The following is an 18,697-nucleotide window of genomic DNA, read 5'->3' as shown; positions in this document are numbered from 1 at the left end:
CATTTTTTTTATCATGTCATATAACTTACCAAACATAAGAAGTTAATCCCTATCCACTCTGCATATTTACAAATCTCCACACGTTTGCTGATTTCTTTCACGTCTTTGAGATTCAACTTAAATTCAGCTAAGCTTAGAGACCCGCACTTCACCAAGCTCTGGTATCTTGTGCTTGTATTAAAAAGGCTGTTTCCACCAGATTGTTGGGAGTTTCTATTGCTCTGCGTTTCTAGTTCATCCTAGGTATGCCCAACCCCAATTACAATTGTCTCTCCAAGTACTCTCTCCCTCTGTCCTCTGTCCACCTCGTTCCTCCTATTCTCATCCTCACCCCCACCTAACCTCTCCCTTCATATACCCATGATGTCTATTCTATTTCCCTTCCTCTGTGAGATTCATGAGTCCCTCCCTGGACCCTCCTTGTTACTTAGCATCTTTGGTTCTGTGTGTTGTAGCGTGGTTATTCAGTACAGCTAATACTCACTTATAAGTGAGTGCATACCATGTTTGTCTTTCTGGGTTTGAGTTACCTCACTCAGGAGGATCTCTTGTAGTACCATCAATTTGCCTGCAAATTTCATGATGCCATTGTTTTTAACAGCTGAGTAATATTTTATTGTATAAATATACTGCATTTCCTTTTTTAATAATTTTTATTTTTTATATTAATCACAGGCTATTTACTTTTTATCCCAGCCATAGCCCCCTTCCTCATTCCCTCCCAATCCAACCCTCCCTCTCTCATCTCCTTCCTGCCCCTTTCCAAGTCCACGGATAGGGGAGGTCCTACTCCCCTTCCATCTGACCCTAGCCTATCAGGTCTCTTCATTTAATATACTCTTTTGTTGAGGGACATCTAGGTTGTTTCTAGTTTCTGGCTATTATGAATAAAGCTGCTATGAACATAGCTGAGCAAGTGTCCTTGTTATCACAAGGTGGAGCATCCTATGGGTATATGCCCAGAGTGGTATAGATGGACCTTGAGGTAGAACTACTCCCAATTTCCTGAAAAATCGCCAAATGAATTTCCTAGCGATGGGTATATGGGGCCTGAACTGGCCATCTCCTTTAACCATCTCCTTTAAATAGAGGAAATGGGGCATCAGTCCATTCACAAAACTGTCGATCTATAATTTGTCCTGACTACAGAATGTATAGGAATAAAGGTGGAGCAGAAATTGAGGGAATGACCCACCAATGACAGGTTCAGCTTGAGCCCTATGCCATGAAAGAGAGCCCACACCTGACACTGTTAATTATATTAGATATTCTGCTATACTTGCAGACAGTATAGCATGACCATCATCAAGAGGTTTCACTGAGTAAATGACATAAACAGTTGCAGAGACCCACACCCAAACATTAAGTGGAACTTGGGAAATCCTGCAAAAGAGGAAGGAAGAGTTGAAAGAGCCAGAGGGGTCAAAGACACCACAAGACAACCTACAGAACCATTAACCCGGGCTCACAGTGGCTCATGGAGACTGAACTGCCAACCAGAGAGCATGCATGAGACAGGCTTAGGCCCTCTGCACATATGAAATAGTTTTGCAGCTTGGTCTTCATATGGGACTCCTAATAACTAGAGGGGGAACTGTCTCTGACTCTGTTGCTTGCCTTTTGGTCCCTTTCCTACTACTGGGCTGCCTCCTCAAGCCTCAATAGGAGAAAATGTGCCTAGTCTTACTGCAACTTGATATGCCAAGGCCAGTTAATATCCATGGGAGGCTCCCCTTTTCTGAAGAGAAAGGGAGAATGGGGGGGGTAGGGGAGAAATGGGAGAGAGAACTGGGAGGGGAAACTGTGGTCAGGATGAAAGGTAAATAATCAATTAACAACAACAACAAAAGGCTGTTCCCACTGTGAACCTGATTATATTCATTCTATAGCCTGAATTTACAGGTCACATGAACTGGTGGTTTAGTTTAAGATTGATAAGCAAAAATATTAACACATGGCAAATGAATCACTAGGATCAAATCTCATGGATCGTACCATTTTCTAATAAATCACAGGAACTCTAATTCAGATTAATTAATTAAATTAATTAATTAAAATTGTCCAATCCCTCCCCCCCAAAAAAACAGAACAAACCAACCAAACAAACAAAAAAACAAAACAACAACAAAAAACCCAACCAACCTACCAACCAAACAACCAACCAAACAACCAAACAAAAACCCAACCCAAAACAGCAACAACAACAACAACAAAACAAAACCTCAATTCCATTGGATACAGAGGGGAAACATAGGCTGGGAGATAGGGAAGCAGAGGAAAGCAACCTTAAACTGTCTTATTCTTTAAATCTACTGTAAATGAGGTAATTGAAGTTGAAGACATAACCCGTATGTTAAATGTGTTACAAAATTCACTGAAAGTATAACTACTTATATGTATAGTCTCTGGGAATGGAAATTATTTTTTGATATTTATAATGAAAAGTAAAATTAATAACTTTGTTCCTCTCAGGGCTGGAGAGATGGCTCTGCAGTTAAGAGCACTGGACTGGACCCAATCTGGTTCCCAGCACCCGCACGGCAGCTCTAAACCATCTCCCTCTAGGGTATTTGAGGCCTCTCAGAGCACTGTGCACAAGTAGTATGAAGATATTCGTGCAGGCAAAACAGCATATAAATAAAATGAGAATAAATAAATAAATCTTTAACAACAATAACAAAAAGTTACTCACAGACCAAAAATAAAAAATAAAAATAAAAAAACCAAACCAAACCAAACCAAAACAAAACAAAACAAAAACTCCGTTAATTATTGAGGTTGAGATTTTATCAGATGTGAAGACTTCTTAAGGCAGAATTTAAGACATTTGTTAAATATCAGTAAGACAGCAAGGGATATTTTCTCACCCAGAGTCTCATTATTTTAGAACAAACAATCCTGTGTTGAATATACTAGTTTGATGCATTTCTAAATTTGTTTTCGTGTACATTCTGAAGAAGACACAAACAAATTATTTGATATCACTTACCTGTCTGCACCAGAGTTTACGGAATATCTGCAGATAAGCCAACACCATAAGGCACAGAGGTGCCATGTACGTCACCAGAAAGAAGCAGATGTGGTACATCTTTGGGTAAACTTCACCTGAGATGAGAGTCAAAAAGCAAAATCTTTCATGAAAATGATGGATTTAGAAAGGAGGTTATGTCAGATTTTTCCTTTAAAGCATAAATTTATTCTTTTTATAACTTCATTTATACATTTGATGTACACATGAAAAAATATTTTAATACTTCGTTTAAGGTACTCAGAAATAACAATTCGTCATTTCTACATTGGGTGTGGCTACCATTAAATCATGATCAAGAGATGTATCAAATGGCTCTTTATTTGTCATGCCCGCACTTGGCTAACTAAAATGTACTATTTTGGACTGTCTTATATGTTCATTTACTAAAAGAAATCTGGTTTGATAAGAAAATTAATGACTACATCCTTGTTTAAAGAAGAGCTAAATGTATATACAGTTAAATATTCTCACTATGCTATAAGTTTCTCAAGTGATGAGACCAGTTGTGCTCTTAAATATAAATGTGAATAAAAGGAAAAATAACATACATTCTAATAAGAATATTTAACTGCATTTGCATTTCTTTCATTTTGCTTTTTTTTAAAAAAATAGCATTACCTATTTTATTTTTGACATCAGTGCTGGCATCAGTGGTGTGATGGTTTGAATAAGAATGACACTCACCAGCTCATTGTATTTGAATGCATACTCTTTGGGTAGTGGTGCTATTTGAAAGGATTAGAAGGATTGGGAGGTATGGCCTTGTTGGAGTAAAAGTGTTAGTGGGGCAGGGTGGGCTTTTAAGTTTAAAAGTCCTATGCCAGGCTCAGGGTCATTTTCAGGATATGGATCTCAGGTACTTCTTCAGCCCCATGTCAGCCTACATGGGGCCTAAATGGAATAATCCTCTGAAACTGTAAGCCAGCCCCCAGTGAAATGTTTTCTTTTATAGAAGTTGCCTTGGTCATAGTGTCTCTTCACAGCAATAGAACAGTGACTATATCAACTGGAGAGTTATCACCTCTGCAAATTAATTTGTAAAGGATAGAATGAAATACTGAGTATTTGATTAAATTGATCATAACAGCAATCTGCATTTACATTGTGTCATAATAAGTGCAGTAATCACCATCATAATGGTCATTTATTTAGCACTCTTGCATTTAGAGATATTGCTGGTTATGTTTTAAGCATATTCATAATTTTAATGTCATAACTTCTTGTTTAGAATTGATTGAGATTGAGCCAAATTTTTTTTGTATTTTTAGCTCTGAAATTATCTTATTTCTCTTTTTTTTTCTGTATTGTATAGTGTAGAAGGAACAGTGCAGTACCTAGGCTGCTGTGATGTATAACAGACTTTTGTGGAGTCATTTTTAGTTTATTTCTGGGTCAGGAGGCATTCATCTACCTCATTCACTTCCAGATTCCTTTCAAGTTTATCTTGTAAAACAGGCCATCAAATAAAGAATGATAGAATTCAAGTACTGGAGGAATAGCAGATAACGTTTCCATTTGAAGTACAGCAGCTTGCACAGTATTTGCTGGGCCAATTTCAGAGTAACTGAAAGGTGGCCTCAGCAGTTCCTGAGGACTTGAGTGGTTGTGAACTTTTATTTGTCTTAAAGAAAGTATCACATGTCACATGTACTTCACATACACACACACACACACACACACACACACACACACACACACACACCACGCCTTTGAAGCTTGTGCATACTGACGCTCTAAAAGCTGCCTCAGACTAAATTGAACCGACTGGGGAAAGTAGATTTGATTGGTAACATTTTTTCCCCACTATAGTAGCATATACCGTTACTACAATAGCAATTTGGAGTTTTGAACAGATGGAAGGAAGGTGACTTCTGGTAATTCTGAATAAATGGAAAAACTAATAACTGGCTAGTAAGTATATATTATGATGAATACCTATGCAGAAAAATTGATCAAGCGTAATTATACGCCAGCTGGAAAGAGTGTATGACTGGAGAGGTTATAATAGATAATTAAAGAAATGTAATCATTTTTCAAATCTGCTTTTTATTCTTAGATTTAGAACTAGTATAAAACTCAAATATACTGCTGAAAATTTAAGTTGCATGTGTTGAATCCTTTACTTGACAGTAACCACTGTCCTCAATATATGTTTATGAAACTCACATATACTACTGGTAATTTAAGTTGCATGTGTTGAAAATATCCTTGAATCCTTTGCTTGATAGTAATTACTCTCTTAATATATAATCTAGAATATACTTACATAAAATTTGTTTTCCTTAAGCACTGACTGAGACAGTGGCATTTGACACAGATGACTGTAAATCTGTGTCTTAGCTGCAGATGTAGCTCAGTCAGTAGTAGAACACTTACCTATCGTGACTTGAGCCTGATCTCTAGCTAGCATTGCACACAACCATGTGTGGCAGGGCACATCCATAATCTAAGAGCTAGTGGTTAGAGGCAGGAGGCTCAGAAGTTTAAGATCACTCTTGGTTGCATGGCAAGTTTAGTGTCAGGCTGGGCTATCGTTAGATGTTGTCCCAGAGGCAACATCACAACATGAGTGTCTTTATTCAACTGATGGAAGTCAATATCTCAATAAAGTATTGTCTGTATTTATCCATATACCTCTATCTATCTATCTATCTATCTATCTATCTATCTATCTATCTATCTATCTATCTATCTATCTATCTATCTATCTACTTATCTGTCTCATCTATTTATTTATCTATTCTCTCTCCCTATCTCTCTATTACTATGTCAAATCAAGAAATCAGAAAGAAATATAGATTTTATGTTGTGTTTGGAATCAGAAATTAAAGAATTAGGAAAGTTAGGGTACACTATCTGCCAGCATATTTACCTTATTATACAAACCTACAAATACATTCTCCTCTGTGCTACATTATCAAGAACAAGTATATTAAATATACTTTGCCAATATTCAATTTGACAATTTTTAAACCCTACGGGTTTTAAAATTTTACCTGAATATTTATTGCTTTATTATCATCCTCTTAGGAATATCTTGTGAGTTTGTTGATGCACATATGTAAGTATTTAATTATTTTAACACTAATAATGAGACAAATACCATAATTACTTTGACCATAAGGAAGGTTCACTCTATTTTTTTGTTTTTGTCACATCACCAAAGTGCAGCCTGTTGATTCATTAGAAAAGGTACTTTCAATCTATACTGTTAGCTGGCTGCGGTGGTTCATTGCTGCAAGCCTAGCATTCAGGAGGCCTGGGCAGCAGTAATATATGTGTTGACTCTTGGAGCTGAGGACAGTCTGGGCTTTAGGGTAAGTTCTAAGACAGCCTGGGATACAAAGAGAGTTTCAAGATAGCCAGTGCTACAAAATAAGTTCAAAGCTTACCTTGGGCCACAGAATGGCCCTCTCATTCAGATAAAATTCCAGTGCCTAGAACCATATTTGGCATATTCATAAAACATTTTACAAAGGCACAATCATCAGATGATTATTTCTTGGAATGAGTGTTCAAAACGACTAACTTTTCTTTAAATAAACTTTATCTTGATGAACTAAATATTCATTTTACAAACCAAGAAAGGAGGAACATAATTCTGAAAACTGTGCAATTTTATACATATGAAGAGTGTGACTGAAGCCAACAATTAACATGACCAACAGAGTAGTTCAAGAGCAATGAGATAGTGGAGACCCACGTTGCCTATTCAAGAAAATGCCTCAGACACGTACATACCTTGTGTTCTTTTCTGTTGGGGTTATCTGCCTTTTTGTTCTTAGAAACCATGATGCACATGATGAATATGCCCATGATGAATATGATCACTTTGGACATGGTTGGTCCATGCACAGACATTCATCTTTGGCAACACTGCCATTTTAGAGAGTGCCAATCATCTTGCACCATGTGTGAAGGGCGCTTATTTGCATGATTCTCCAAAGTGACTTGATAGACAGAGACCAATGGAAGTTCTTCTTATATGGTGAAATTTGATAATTAAAGTAATCATGTTTATTTTTTTACAGCCATGTTTTATTAAATTTAGGGAACAGATTAAAAATAAGAGTTACAGCTATTAAAGTAATCTCAAGTAGAAGATGCTGTATTTTAAGTTGTGCTAAGTGACATTAGGGATATATACTATTTAGCATTATAAACTATGTTTGTTTGTTTTTTTTCTTTCCCTTGTGGTGTGTGGTTCCTGGGCAGATGACCGTGTGTTGTATAAAGAAAGCAGGCTGAGCAAGCCATGGGGAGCAAGCCAGCAAGAAGCATTCCTTCATGGCTTGTGCTTCAGTTCCTCCTTTCAGGTGCCTGCTTTAAGTTCTTGCTCTGACTTTCCTTCATGACTATAAGCCATAAGGTGTGATCAGCTTTTCCTTCAAAAAGATGGTTTCGATCATTGTGTTTATGACAGCAATGAAAAGCAAACAAAGAGAACTATAATGCTATGCCAAGCTTTAACATTTTGGTTTGGGCATGGAATTTTAAATAGACTCCATGAACAGCTAAAAAACAAACAAAAAATAGTATTTATTGTTTGATTATTTTATGGACCATCATCTCAAATCAATATCAACTTATTTTGGTCCTAATAAGCATTTTCTGTAACTGTGGACTGTTGTCAAATTACTTTGAAATAGTTTTATCAGTGATTTTTGAATATCTATATAAAAAACAAGATAATAAAATACTAGAAGTAGATATAAATTCTTTGTATATACATTTCACATAAATGATTTTTATATTTTTACTGTGTGTATTTATGTGATATAAACAGCACAACATTCTACTTAATTACGTTGATGGATGGGATTCTGTAGCTTGGTGATGTTTTTGTTAATGAGGTTAACGATGCTTGATCATGTGTGTGGGTAATCATTTATATTATACTCCATGAACATATAAATAAATCCATCATCAAAATACCTTAGAAAATTCTTTGCTGCCATTTATTGAGTACTAAGCATTTTCTCTGATTACCCTTTCCATAATCTCAAAGAATTCCTTCCTTTTCAGTAGGACACTTGCAGTTGACATGTGAGCACTGCTTTATAATCTTGAGCAGAGGGTAAGCTCTGTAGTTTAGTCACGAATTAAGGAAGAAAGGTCAGAGTATGGGTTGTGTGATGCTCTCCAGCAATAATGTACTGTAAAGAAAACATGTAAGAAACTTTCACTCTCCACTGACTTTATTTCCTCAGTCTGCCTGGGGCCCAGAAGCCATGGTTTCTCCCTTCCCTTCTTCTTCCTTAAGATGTGGGCCTCAGTGGGTGCATTTTTTTATTTCCTGCAACACATATTTTTTCTTCCTTGAGATACCCTTTCCCTGCTCCCAGTTGGTAGAATTCATATTCATCTTCAACACTTCGCTGAAATATTAGCGACTCTTTTGTAAACCTTTGTCTATATGGCCAGGACTGTAGCTGTTGCCTCATTTCTGCTCCTAGTACTTGGTGTAAAAGTCCATTAATCACACAGTGTTTTTGTTTTGTTTTGTTTGTCTTTGAGCCTCTCAGAAGAATGTGCTCTCTTGGACAAAATGCCTGGCACACTCTAGATGTTGGAGAGGTTTGAGCATTAAATAAGTGGGACAGAGGACACTTAAGGAAACAATTTAGGAACTTTCCATTCAGTTTATTTTTGAAAGTAATAGTAAGCTAACGTTTTATTAAAAATGAAAGATAAACAAAAAGAAAAAGCATCACAATGTAAGAAAAGAAAAGGAAAACTCTTTGAGAGGACATTTAATATCTTCAATAACATGAAATTCAAATTGTAAAATTTTACTTATTATAGTTGTGTTTTGATTTGCTTTGGTTGTTTTGATTTTTTTTCTTATTCTCTTAAGATTTTGTAGTACCATGTTTGGTTCAGGATTCAGGATCCATCTCTCTGAGTCTCCCAAGTTACCTGGCTCTATTTATCTTTCTGATAAGTGTGACTGCATGTCTATTTAACAATCATTATTTCCTAGTGTGTAAATTTTGTAAGTATGAGACTTTGTAGTACAATTATATAGAAGAGAACAGTTTTTTTTCCTTTAGATTTCATGTTCAGCTAGTACGTGTCATACTGAAATGTCTGAAGAATTTTTATTATTCTTTTCTTTGTCTAAACCTATGTCTCTATTGTGTATGGATAGGCATGTTTCCATGGTTAGGATTTTTGAGGCAAAGAAAAAAATCATAATGCCTCCAAAATTCTGCTTTTATATAAATTATTATCTTTGGTGTGTACAGATATATACCATACAGAGGTGGTTTCTAACATATAATTTCTCACTCAGTGAACAGGTATCTCTGTCATACTAGGGTATTCTAAGAACAAATTTTAAATTGTCAACAAAACAAAAATGAACCTACCTGCATTTGAAACAATTGGGAAATGAGGAGCTTCAGACAACATAACACTGAACTAACTTATGAGTATTTTTCTTTTAAACAATAAAATAAGGATTTATTGGTGAATTCTTAATATTTTAAGTATACATACTTAGTTCCTAAACTGATATTAAAAATTTCCCCAAAGTCTTAGCATGCAAAATATCAAATTCCCTTATGATATTTCTATGCATACTTAGTTTTGGTTAACTGTCTTGACACCTTCCTCTCCCCCATCTCCTAGCCTTGCTTTCTGGCATAGTCTCTTCCATTCCCAGTATGGACCATTCCACTTTTTAAAAAATATTTTTTATTTTAATTTTTATTAATTACACTTTATTCACTTTGTATCCCCCATAAATCCCTCCCTCCTCCCCTCCCAATCCTACCTTCTCTCCCCCTTTTCCACACATGCCCCTCTCCAAGTCCACTGATAGGGGAGGTCTTTCTCTCCTTCCTTCTGATCCTAGTCTATTAGGTCTCATCAGGAGTGGCTGCATTGTCTTCGTCTGTGGCCTGATAAGGCTGCTCCCCCATCAGGGTGAGGTGATCAAAGAGCAGGCCAATCAGTTCATGTCAGAGACAATTCCTGTTCCCATTACTACCCACTTGGATATTGAACTGCCATGGACTACATCTGTGCAGGGGTCTTAGGTTATCTCCATGCATGGTACTTGGTTGGAGTATCAGTCTCAGGAAAGACCCCTGTGCTCAGATTTTTTTGGTTCTGTTGCTCTCTTTGTGGAGTTCCTGTCCTCTCTAGATCTTACTGTTTCCCACTAATCTCATATGATTCCATGCGCTCTGCTCAAAGGTTGGCTATAAGTCTCAGCATTTGCTTTGATAGTCTGCAGGGCAGAGCCTTTCAGAGGCCCTCTGTGCCAGGTTCCTGGGTTGTTTCCTGTTTTCTTCTTCTTCTGATGTCCATCCTCTTTGCCTTTCTGGATGGGGATTGAGTATTTTAGCCAGAGTCCTCCCTCTTGAGTAGTTTCTTTGGGTGTGCAGATTTTAGTAGGTTTATCTTATATGTGTATATGAGTGAGTATATACCCTGTGTGTCTTTCTGCTTCTGAGATAGCTCACTCAGGATGATATTTTCCAGTTCCCACAATTTCCCTGTAAATTTCATGATTTCCTTGTTTTTATTGCTGAGTAATATTCCATTGTTTAGATGTACCACAATTTCTGCACTTTTAAAGTATGTGTGTTCTATTATTCTTCTTAACCTTCCTTTTAAAGTATAGATTTTCTTCTTCTCTCCTGGGTCCCTTTCTAGTTTCCTGGGGTCTTAGCTTGCCTCATTTGTACTTAAATTCATGTTTTAAAAAAATTAAATGTTAATACACACACACAAGAGAACACATGTAACATTTGCCTTTCTGGGCCTTCACTCACTCCATGTACTTTTATTTTTTAGCTCCATCTCTTTTCCCGAATATTTTATTTTTCCTTGTGTTTGGAAAATATTCCATTGTGATATGTACCTTATTCTTATAGATGTCTATGCTGATTCTCTTTCTTTAATATTATGATTAATGTAATAATAAACAGAGATTCATGGATATCTCTAAAATAAAATAGAGACATTTAGGTTCATACTCAGGAGTGGGATAACATATAATCTTTATATTTAGCTTTTTGAAAAAACTTTTATATTGATTTCAATAAACTTTTATTTTTTTCTTTCTGATCTAGTAAGATCCTTTTTTAAAATTTAATTTTATTGTTTTTTATTGTTATTTACATTTATTAACTCTGTATCCCAGATGTATCCCTCTCCCTTATTCCCTCCCAATCCCACTCTCCCTCCCTCATCTCCTCCCTGCCCCTTTCCAAATCTACTGATTGGGGAGGACCTACTCCCCTTTCATTTGACCCTGTTTTATCAGGTATCTTCAGGACTGGCTGCAAAGTCCTCCTCTGTGGTCTAGCAGGACTGCTCCTCCCTTTGGGGGTAGGGAGTTCAAAGAGCTTGCCATTGAGTTCGTGTCAGAAATAGTCCCTGTTCCCCTTACTATGGGAAACCAATTGGTTACTGAGCTACCATGGGCTTCATCCAAGCAAAGGTTCTAGGTTATATCCATACATGGTCCTTGGTGGAGTGTCAGTCTCAGAAAAGACCCCTGTGCCCATACATATTTGGTCCTTGTGGGGCTCCTATCCTTTCCACTTCATACTAATTCCCCTTCTGCTGAAGGTTTGGTTGTGAGTCTTAGTATCTGTTTTGAAACACTACTAGGTAGAGTCTTTCAGATGCCTTCTGTGGTAGACTCCTGCCATGCATCCAATGCACATCCCATTTGTCTTTTTAAGTTAGGATTGATCATCTTACCCTGTGTCTACTTTCTTGTTTATCTTCTTTAGGTGTATAGATTTGATTGTGTTTATCATATCTTGTAGGTCTATATAAGTGAGTAAATACCATGTTTGTCTTTCTCCTTCTGGGATACTTCACTCAGAATGATCTTTTCTAGATCCCACCATTTGCCTACAAATTTCATGATTTCCTTCTTTTTGATTGCTTAGTAGTATTCAGATTGGGAAAGAATCTTCACCAACCCTTTATCTGACAGAGGGCTAATATCCAGTATATATAAAGAAATAAAGAAGCTGAAAAGCAACAAACCAAGTAATCCAATTAAAAAATGGGGAACAGAGCTAAGCAGAGAATTCTCTGCAGAGGAATATCGAATGGCAGAGAAACACTTAAAGAAATGCCAACTTCATTAGCCATTAGGGAAATGCAAATCAAAACAACCCTGCGATTTCACCTTACACCCATCAGAATGGCCAAGATGAAAAACTCAAGAGACAACACATGCTGGAGAGGTTGTGGAGAAAGGGGAACCCTCCTCCATTGCTGGTGGGAATGTAAACTGGTACAACCACTTTGGAAGTCAATCTGGCGCTTTCTCAGACAATTAGGAATAGTGCTTCCTCAAGATCCAGCTATACCACTGCTAGGTATATACCCAAAATTGGCTCAAGTACACAACAAGGACATTTGCTCAACCATGTTTGTAGCAGCCTTATTTGTAATAGCCAGAACCTGGAAGCAACCCAGATGTCCATCAACTGAGGAATGGATACAGAAACTTTTAATTCATAATTTGATTTGTTTCATTGACTAGCTGTTGATTTGTTTTAAAAAAGGCAAAAAGACCTGGAGGTGACAGGAACTTCACAAGAAGACCAACAAGGCCAATTAACCAGGGCCCAGAGGGGTTTGCTGAGACTGAAGCATTCACCAAGGACCATGCATGAACTGGACCTAGGCCCCCTACAGAGATGCTCGGATGAACAACTTAAGCTTCATGCGGATCCTTTAGTATGGGAAGTGGAGACTGCATGGGACACAGACTCGCTTGCTTTTTGAACACTTCCTCCTGGTGGGACTGCCTTACTAGGCCACAGAGGAAGAGAACATACTCAGTCCTGATGCAACTTAATGAGCAAACTAAAAATTGTACATAAGAATAAACTGTAATTAATAACAAAAATTGTTATTAATTTTACAATTTAATAAATTGTAAATTTTATTAATTTTATTAAATTTTATTTAATAAATTATTTTATTAATAAACAAATAAATTTATTTAATTTTATTGAAATTTAATAATTGTAAAATTTATTAAATTGAAGGTATTATTTATTAATTTGAAGGTAAAATACCTTCAAAAGGTATTTTAAAATACCTTCAAAGGACCTGAGTTATTTATGAAAATTTTGTTGTGTTTCGAGTTCATTTCAAGTTTATTTTCACCCCGTTGCTGAGCTCTTTTGGCAAATGCTAGTAAAGTCTTTAAACCCAATGTAGCAATATTAATCCAATCTTGTGAGTACTGTGCCATTTGTGAGCACGTGGACACAACCTACTCACCGCCCCAGCGCTCATCACACACTGTAAAGAGGGTGGTTTTGTTGGCCAAGCCAGGGAGCATGCTGCTGCACTCCATGACAATGGCTTGAGGGATCATTATGATGCAGGAGACAATCCAGATGATGACGATGCTGTTTCTAGCCCGCTTGGCTGTGCTCTTGAACATCAAAGGGTGACAAATGGCATACCATCGGTCCAAGGCAATGCAGCTCAATGTAAGAACAGACACAGATACTGACACAGTCTAGAGGGGGAAGAAAGGAAAATGATTCAAGAGAATTGCTAGGTGTTGGAAAGGTAAGGTGAGAATATTTGCCATAGCAGCAGAAAATGCAAATTCAGTCAGGGTAACCTGCTCCATGTATTAATTCCTGTAAATGACTTTCATGTTAAGAAAAGAGAAGATAAAAACAGCAAGGTAGAAGTGCATCAAGAAACATTGTATTTCCCCTTAGGTATGAAGCAGGCATTTTGAAACCTTGCAGTTTTCTCACACTAAATGTTTAGTTTATAATGTTTGAATAGTTGCTGTCTTTACTTTCTTTTGTAGCCTTTTTGCTGATAGTTTAAATAGTATTCCCAAAGAGAAAGAAAGTATACATGAGTTTCATCTGAAACTGAAAATTCTCTTCCAGTCAAAGAGAATGACATAGCATTGTGTTTTAAATTATCATGTAGGTTTTTACTAGTTACATTTTATTGGCATAAATAAGTCATGGATATCTTGTTTTGTATTTTTACATAACAAAAGGTAGTTTGTTCCAATTTATTTTTAATATATTGCATACAAATAGTGTATAATTAGCATCCACTTTGTAAGATATTCTTGGGAAATATAAAAGTAGTGTTTCTTGAAAAATCTAGAACTTCAGGCTCCAGAATAGAAGATGAAAATCTTCTTATCTTAAGATGTCTACCGATATAGAAGTTAAAATGAGTATTTCATTGACAAAGGTCTGTTCAGTGGCTTTTACAGTCAGATTCAATAGCTTTCATTATCAGAATCAGCCCAGTATAGTCTGTCATGGTATGTACACCAAAGAGAACAACACAGCCTTCTGCCTTCAGGTACTTAGTCCTTCACGAGTATTCTGAGTATTTTATTCAGAAGGTAAAGCCTGAGGGGACTAGTTTTAAATTACATACACATGTTTCAAAAAGATCTCACAGACCTGTGAGTAGGCATGAGTGTGTGTGATAGGCCTAATGGCTCCAAAGGTGGCAAGATATACCTAGGGCAAACGGAAGGGCCTCTGTGCCCATCCAGTACCAGTTACCTTCATCTCATTAGTTCTGTACTTCTTTTCCTGCCTTTTCCTGAGAAGGGCCTCTTCTGAAAAGATTATATCTTATGAAAGTTACTAAAAGAGAGGTAATTACTCCTGTCAGTATTAGCGAATAAAGTAAATGATGATTGCTCACCAAGGAGAGGTGTTATTAGTCATGGAATTACAAATTATTAATGATCAAGGGGGCTATTTAATTATTCAGCTAAACTTATTACGTATGTAAGAGTCTTCAGTAACTTAGGAATTTGCCAACAAATTATAGAATATCACTTAAAAATCTAGGTTATATTGTTTTAGAGGAAAAAGAATATGTAAATCATATCAAATTATTAAAAGCCAAATTTAGCCAAATACTCCTGTATTGCTTGGCTATATTGAAAATGTATTATATGCACACATACAGAACTATTTAGGATTAAAGCAATTAGTTTTAAGTTGTGGCAACTAGGAGAAAAATGACTGGACTTGAAATGAAAGCATTGTTGCCATGTCCCTGAAATCCAAGGAAAAGGACAATTTGGAGATGCTGGTTTTGCCAGCACGAGGATTTCTTGGTACACTTGTATGCTCTGAACAACAGGTCGAGTTGAGCGAGTTCAGGGATGGGTACAGTTTGTTTCCAGTCTGTGACTGCACACTGTTTTTTCTCTCGGGGAGATGGACAAACTGGACACTGTTTATGCGGGAGCCAAAATCTTCCTTTGTCCCTTGACATTTAGAACCTGCTTGTAAGTCCTGCTACACGGGAAAGCGATGCCAGTCACTTCAGGAACGATTCATGCCCGCATCCCTTGCTGTTCATGCTACTCCCTGTCTTTTGTTTCAGGCTCCCTGGAGACGTGGAAGGGGCATGCCGCAGCAAGCTGTCATCACATCAAAGCCCCCAGAATGCACACTCCTGGCACAGGTGATATTTCCTCATTTCATTATCCCTTCTATCAAAACGTCTGGTTCTCAAGACAGCTATCATGAAGGTCGTCAGGCAACAGAGCATCTGGGCTTTCAAAATACCCTGAGACCAAGGGGAACTGCCATTTCCTCTTGGATGATTAGTGGAGCCTAGAGAAAAGCAGTTTACTGGAAATAACAGGAAGACACTCAGGTGTTAAGAGTTTTCTGCTGCTTATGATTTTTTGGTATAGTTTCTGTATGCACATTCAGCCATAGCCATGCATTCTTACTGATTTATTTTTTCCTATGAGGTGGTTCTTTTCGGTTGTTCATGTTGCTCTTTCTCCATAATTTTTTGTGTAGTTTGTTTTATAATCTATTGATAGTTCTCAGCAGGTTAGCCCACCAACTTTGAAATTAAATGTAATGTATGTATGTAGCTTATAATTTCTAAGGCATCACACTTATAAATGATGTTTGCTGCTTAAAAACATTACTTCTCTTTATAAGAGACCCTTGAGGTGCTGATGAATTTTTTTTTTAAGTCTAACATTTTGGTTCCAAATAATAATTAAATAAATTCTAGTAATTTTTTTTTGTGAGCTCTTTTATTTGTTTTTTAAATGTTAAGCTTATTCTCTCTTCTTGCAAACATTGTGATCACTACCTAGGAAGGAACAGGGAATAAGGGCAAGGTAGACGGAGGCTGTGGGATGAACAGAGGGACCTTCTGATCTTTCTTTCAGTTTCTGCTTCCTAAGGGGAACACAGTCTGTTTTCTTTCACTGAATACTTCCTAAGTGGAGCACAGCTCTTGGGTGTGTATTGCCACGGTCATTATCAGGAATCTTTTTATCAAAGACTTAACGTTTATAAATACGATCAGAAAATTATTCTTTTAAAAGTATTTGTTTTCAATTGTTTTATTTGTCAAACAGATGCAAAAAGGCTGCACTCACTCTTTGCCACTGAGGCTTCTATGATAACTGATTCTTACTCTGTATGCGTGGCTTATAAGATCAGGACGAGGTAATCACAGAGCCAAGGGACTTATGTAAATGGCCTAAATAATCTGTCACAACAGCTATACAAGGTAGATCTTATTAAAATTAACATTTTAACTAAGTGACTTGACAAGAGTCTATGTATTTTACTTGATAGCATACCATCAAAAGATGGCAGAACAGACATTCGAAACCAGAACTGATTCCCAAACTTACCCATCTTTGACCACATACCTCTATTTCTCAGGATGAAAAGAAATCACTAAGAAAAGCTGATAATCCTGATTATTGAAAAACAAATGTGCATGGTTATTTGAGCGAGGAATGGCTTGATCATTAGTTTGTTCAAATTACTTACTTAATGATGAGAACTGTGAAATAATTAACAGCATTGCTGCCTCAATTTTATCTAGGCATGAACTTTGTTTATTCAGTAAATCACAAGTATTATCGTCCTTAAGGTTTTCACTTTCTGAATATCTATATTTATTTCTTAACTCATTAACCATTTTACCAGACAGCCATGGCTAAAATTGGAAATATTTAAAAAATTAGTTCTAAAAGGCCCCCCGCCCCCAAAAGAGTTACCTGTAAATAAGGGATGACTTTACAGAGGGACTGTCCAAAGAACCAGGTCTCAGTGATATCGACAACGAGGGTGGCCGGAAGGCAGGTGATGGTCACAAGCACATCTGCCAGGGAAAGGTTGACTATGAAGTAGTTGGTGACTGTCCTCATGTGGTGGTTTTTCCAGACTGCCACACAGACTGGGAGAGAAACAAAAACACATGGGGAATAAACAAAGGGACGAGGCAGCAAGGAGGAAAGCCAGGAGAATGTTAACACTCCTATAAGTCCACACACACGTGTCCTGAAAAGGAGAGAGTTTAAAGCTGTGCTGTTCTCCTTCTGTCTGTTAATCTCTGGAACTCTGGACTGTGTGCTTAAAATGAGTTCATTGACCTGACACTAGTATTTCCTATATGTAAGGGACATGCTGTGCTGTTTTTCTCTTGAGCTTCTGATTGATCTTTCGGTTCCTTCTGTGCTCAGTGGGTAGAAAAACATCAAGAAATAGTTGCTGGGCTGGGCATAGTAGCACATGACTTTTTTAAAAAATAATTTATTTATTCTCTTTACATCCCAATCTTAGTCCCCTCCCTCCTCTCCTCCAGTTCCCACCCTCTCTCCTTCTCCCCTCTCTCGTCCACCTCCCCCTCAGAAGAGGGAAGTCCCCCCCCAACCCATACCAGCATACCAAGTCACATGAGGACTGAGTGCATCCTCTTTCTCAGTGGTCTGTCAAGGTAGCCTCCACAGGGGGAAGTGATCAAACATCATGCAACAGAGTCTTTGTCAGAGACAGCCCCTATTTTCCTTACTAGGGAACCCACATGAAGACCAAGTTACCCATTGGGAAAATATGCAGAGGGGGCCTAGGTCCAGTCGAGGCATGGTCCTTGCTGGTGCTTCGGTTTCTGCAAACATCCCTGAGCCCAGGTTAGTTGACTCTGTTGGTCTTCTTGTGAAGTTTCTGTCCCCTCCAGGTCCTTCTATCCTTTCCCACCGACTCTTCCAAAAGGCTCCCTGCATTCAGCCCAATGTTTGGCTGTGAGTCTTAGCATCTGGTTTGAGCCATTATCCATTGAGGGCTGGAGCCTCTCAGAGGCACATGTCTTTAATCTTAGCCTCAGGAGGCAGAGGCAGAGGCAGGCAGGTCTCTGTGAGTTCGAGACTAGCCTGATTTACACAGTACATTCCTAGTCAGTCAGGACCACATAGTGAAATTCTGCCAAAATTAAAATAGTTGACGAGTTCTGAGTTGAATGAGAATTCAGATTTAGTAATCTTCAAAGAACTGTTGTGATAGCCTCATTCATACCCCTCTGACCCATGTCTTCCCACAAATCTGCATTATGGACCACTGACAGAGGAAAATATTAACTGTGAGAGAGACAAACAAAAACAAAGCAACAAAACAACCTCCTACGATCCAGCCATTACCCAACCCCAACTTTTGCCAAATACTTAGCCAAACAGTTCACAGATTTACATTGTTCTATTTGGACAAATCTTATTGGAAGACATTATCAGTCATGCTTCATGTGTGACATTAATTGAGAGTTGGACCTAAGAACTCACAAAGTATAAAATTAATAAATTCCCAGTGACACCTGTTCTCTTTCACCACTTAGGTCCCCTTTGTTTTTAAA

At 37.5% G+C, this 18,697-nt stretch overlaps 1 protein-coding gene across 1 annotated transcript in view; it reads right to left on the bottom strand.

The window, feature by feature from the left end:
• The window catches only part of Hcrtr2 (hypocretin receptor 2), a 104,220-nt gene that overhangs the window by 18,723 nt on the left and 66,800 nt on the right, over positions 1-18,697 (bottom strand). The window contains exons 2-4 of the mRNA XM_060384742.1: positions 17,073-17,251; positions 13,301-13,544; positions 2,990-3,105 (exon numbers count right to left, since the gene is read on the bottom strand). Coding sequence (XP_060240725.1) covers positions 2,990-3,105; positions 13,301-13,544; positions 17,073-17,251 — 539 coding nt within the window. The remainder of the gene's footprint in view (positions 1-2,989; positions 3,106-13,300; positions 13,545-17,072; positions 17,252-18,697) is intronic.

This window comes from Meriones unguiculatus, chromosome 6 (genome assembly GCF_030254825.1).
Source record: "Meriones unguiculatus strain TT.TT164.6M chromosome 6, Bangor_MerUng_6.1, whole genome shotgun sequence".
NCBI classification, from domain to species: Eukaryota; Metazoa; Chordata; class Mammalia; order Rodentia; family Muridae; genus Meriones; species Meriones unguiculatus.
This window is presented reverse-complemented; position numbering and strand designations above follow the sequence as displayed.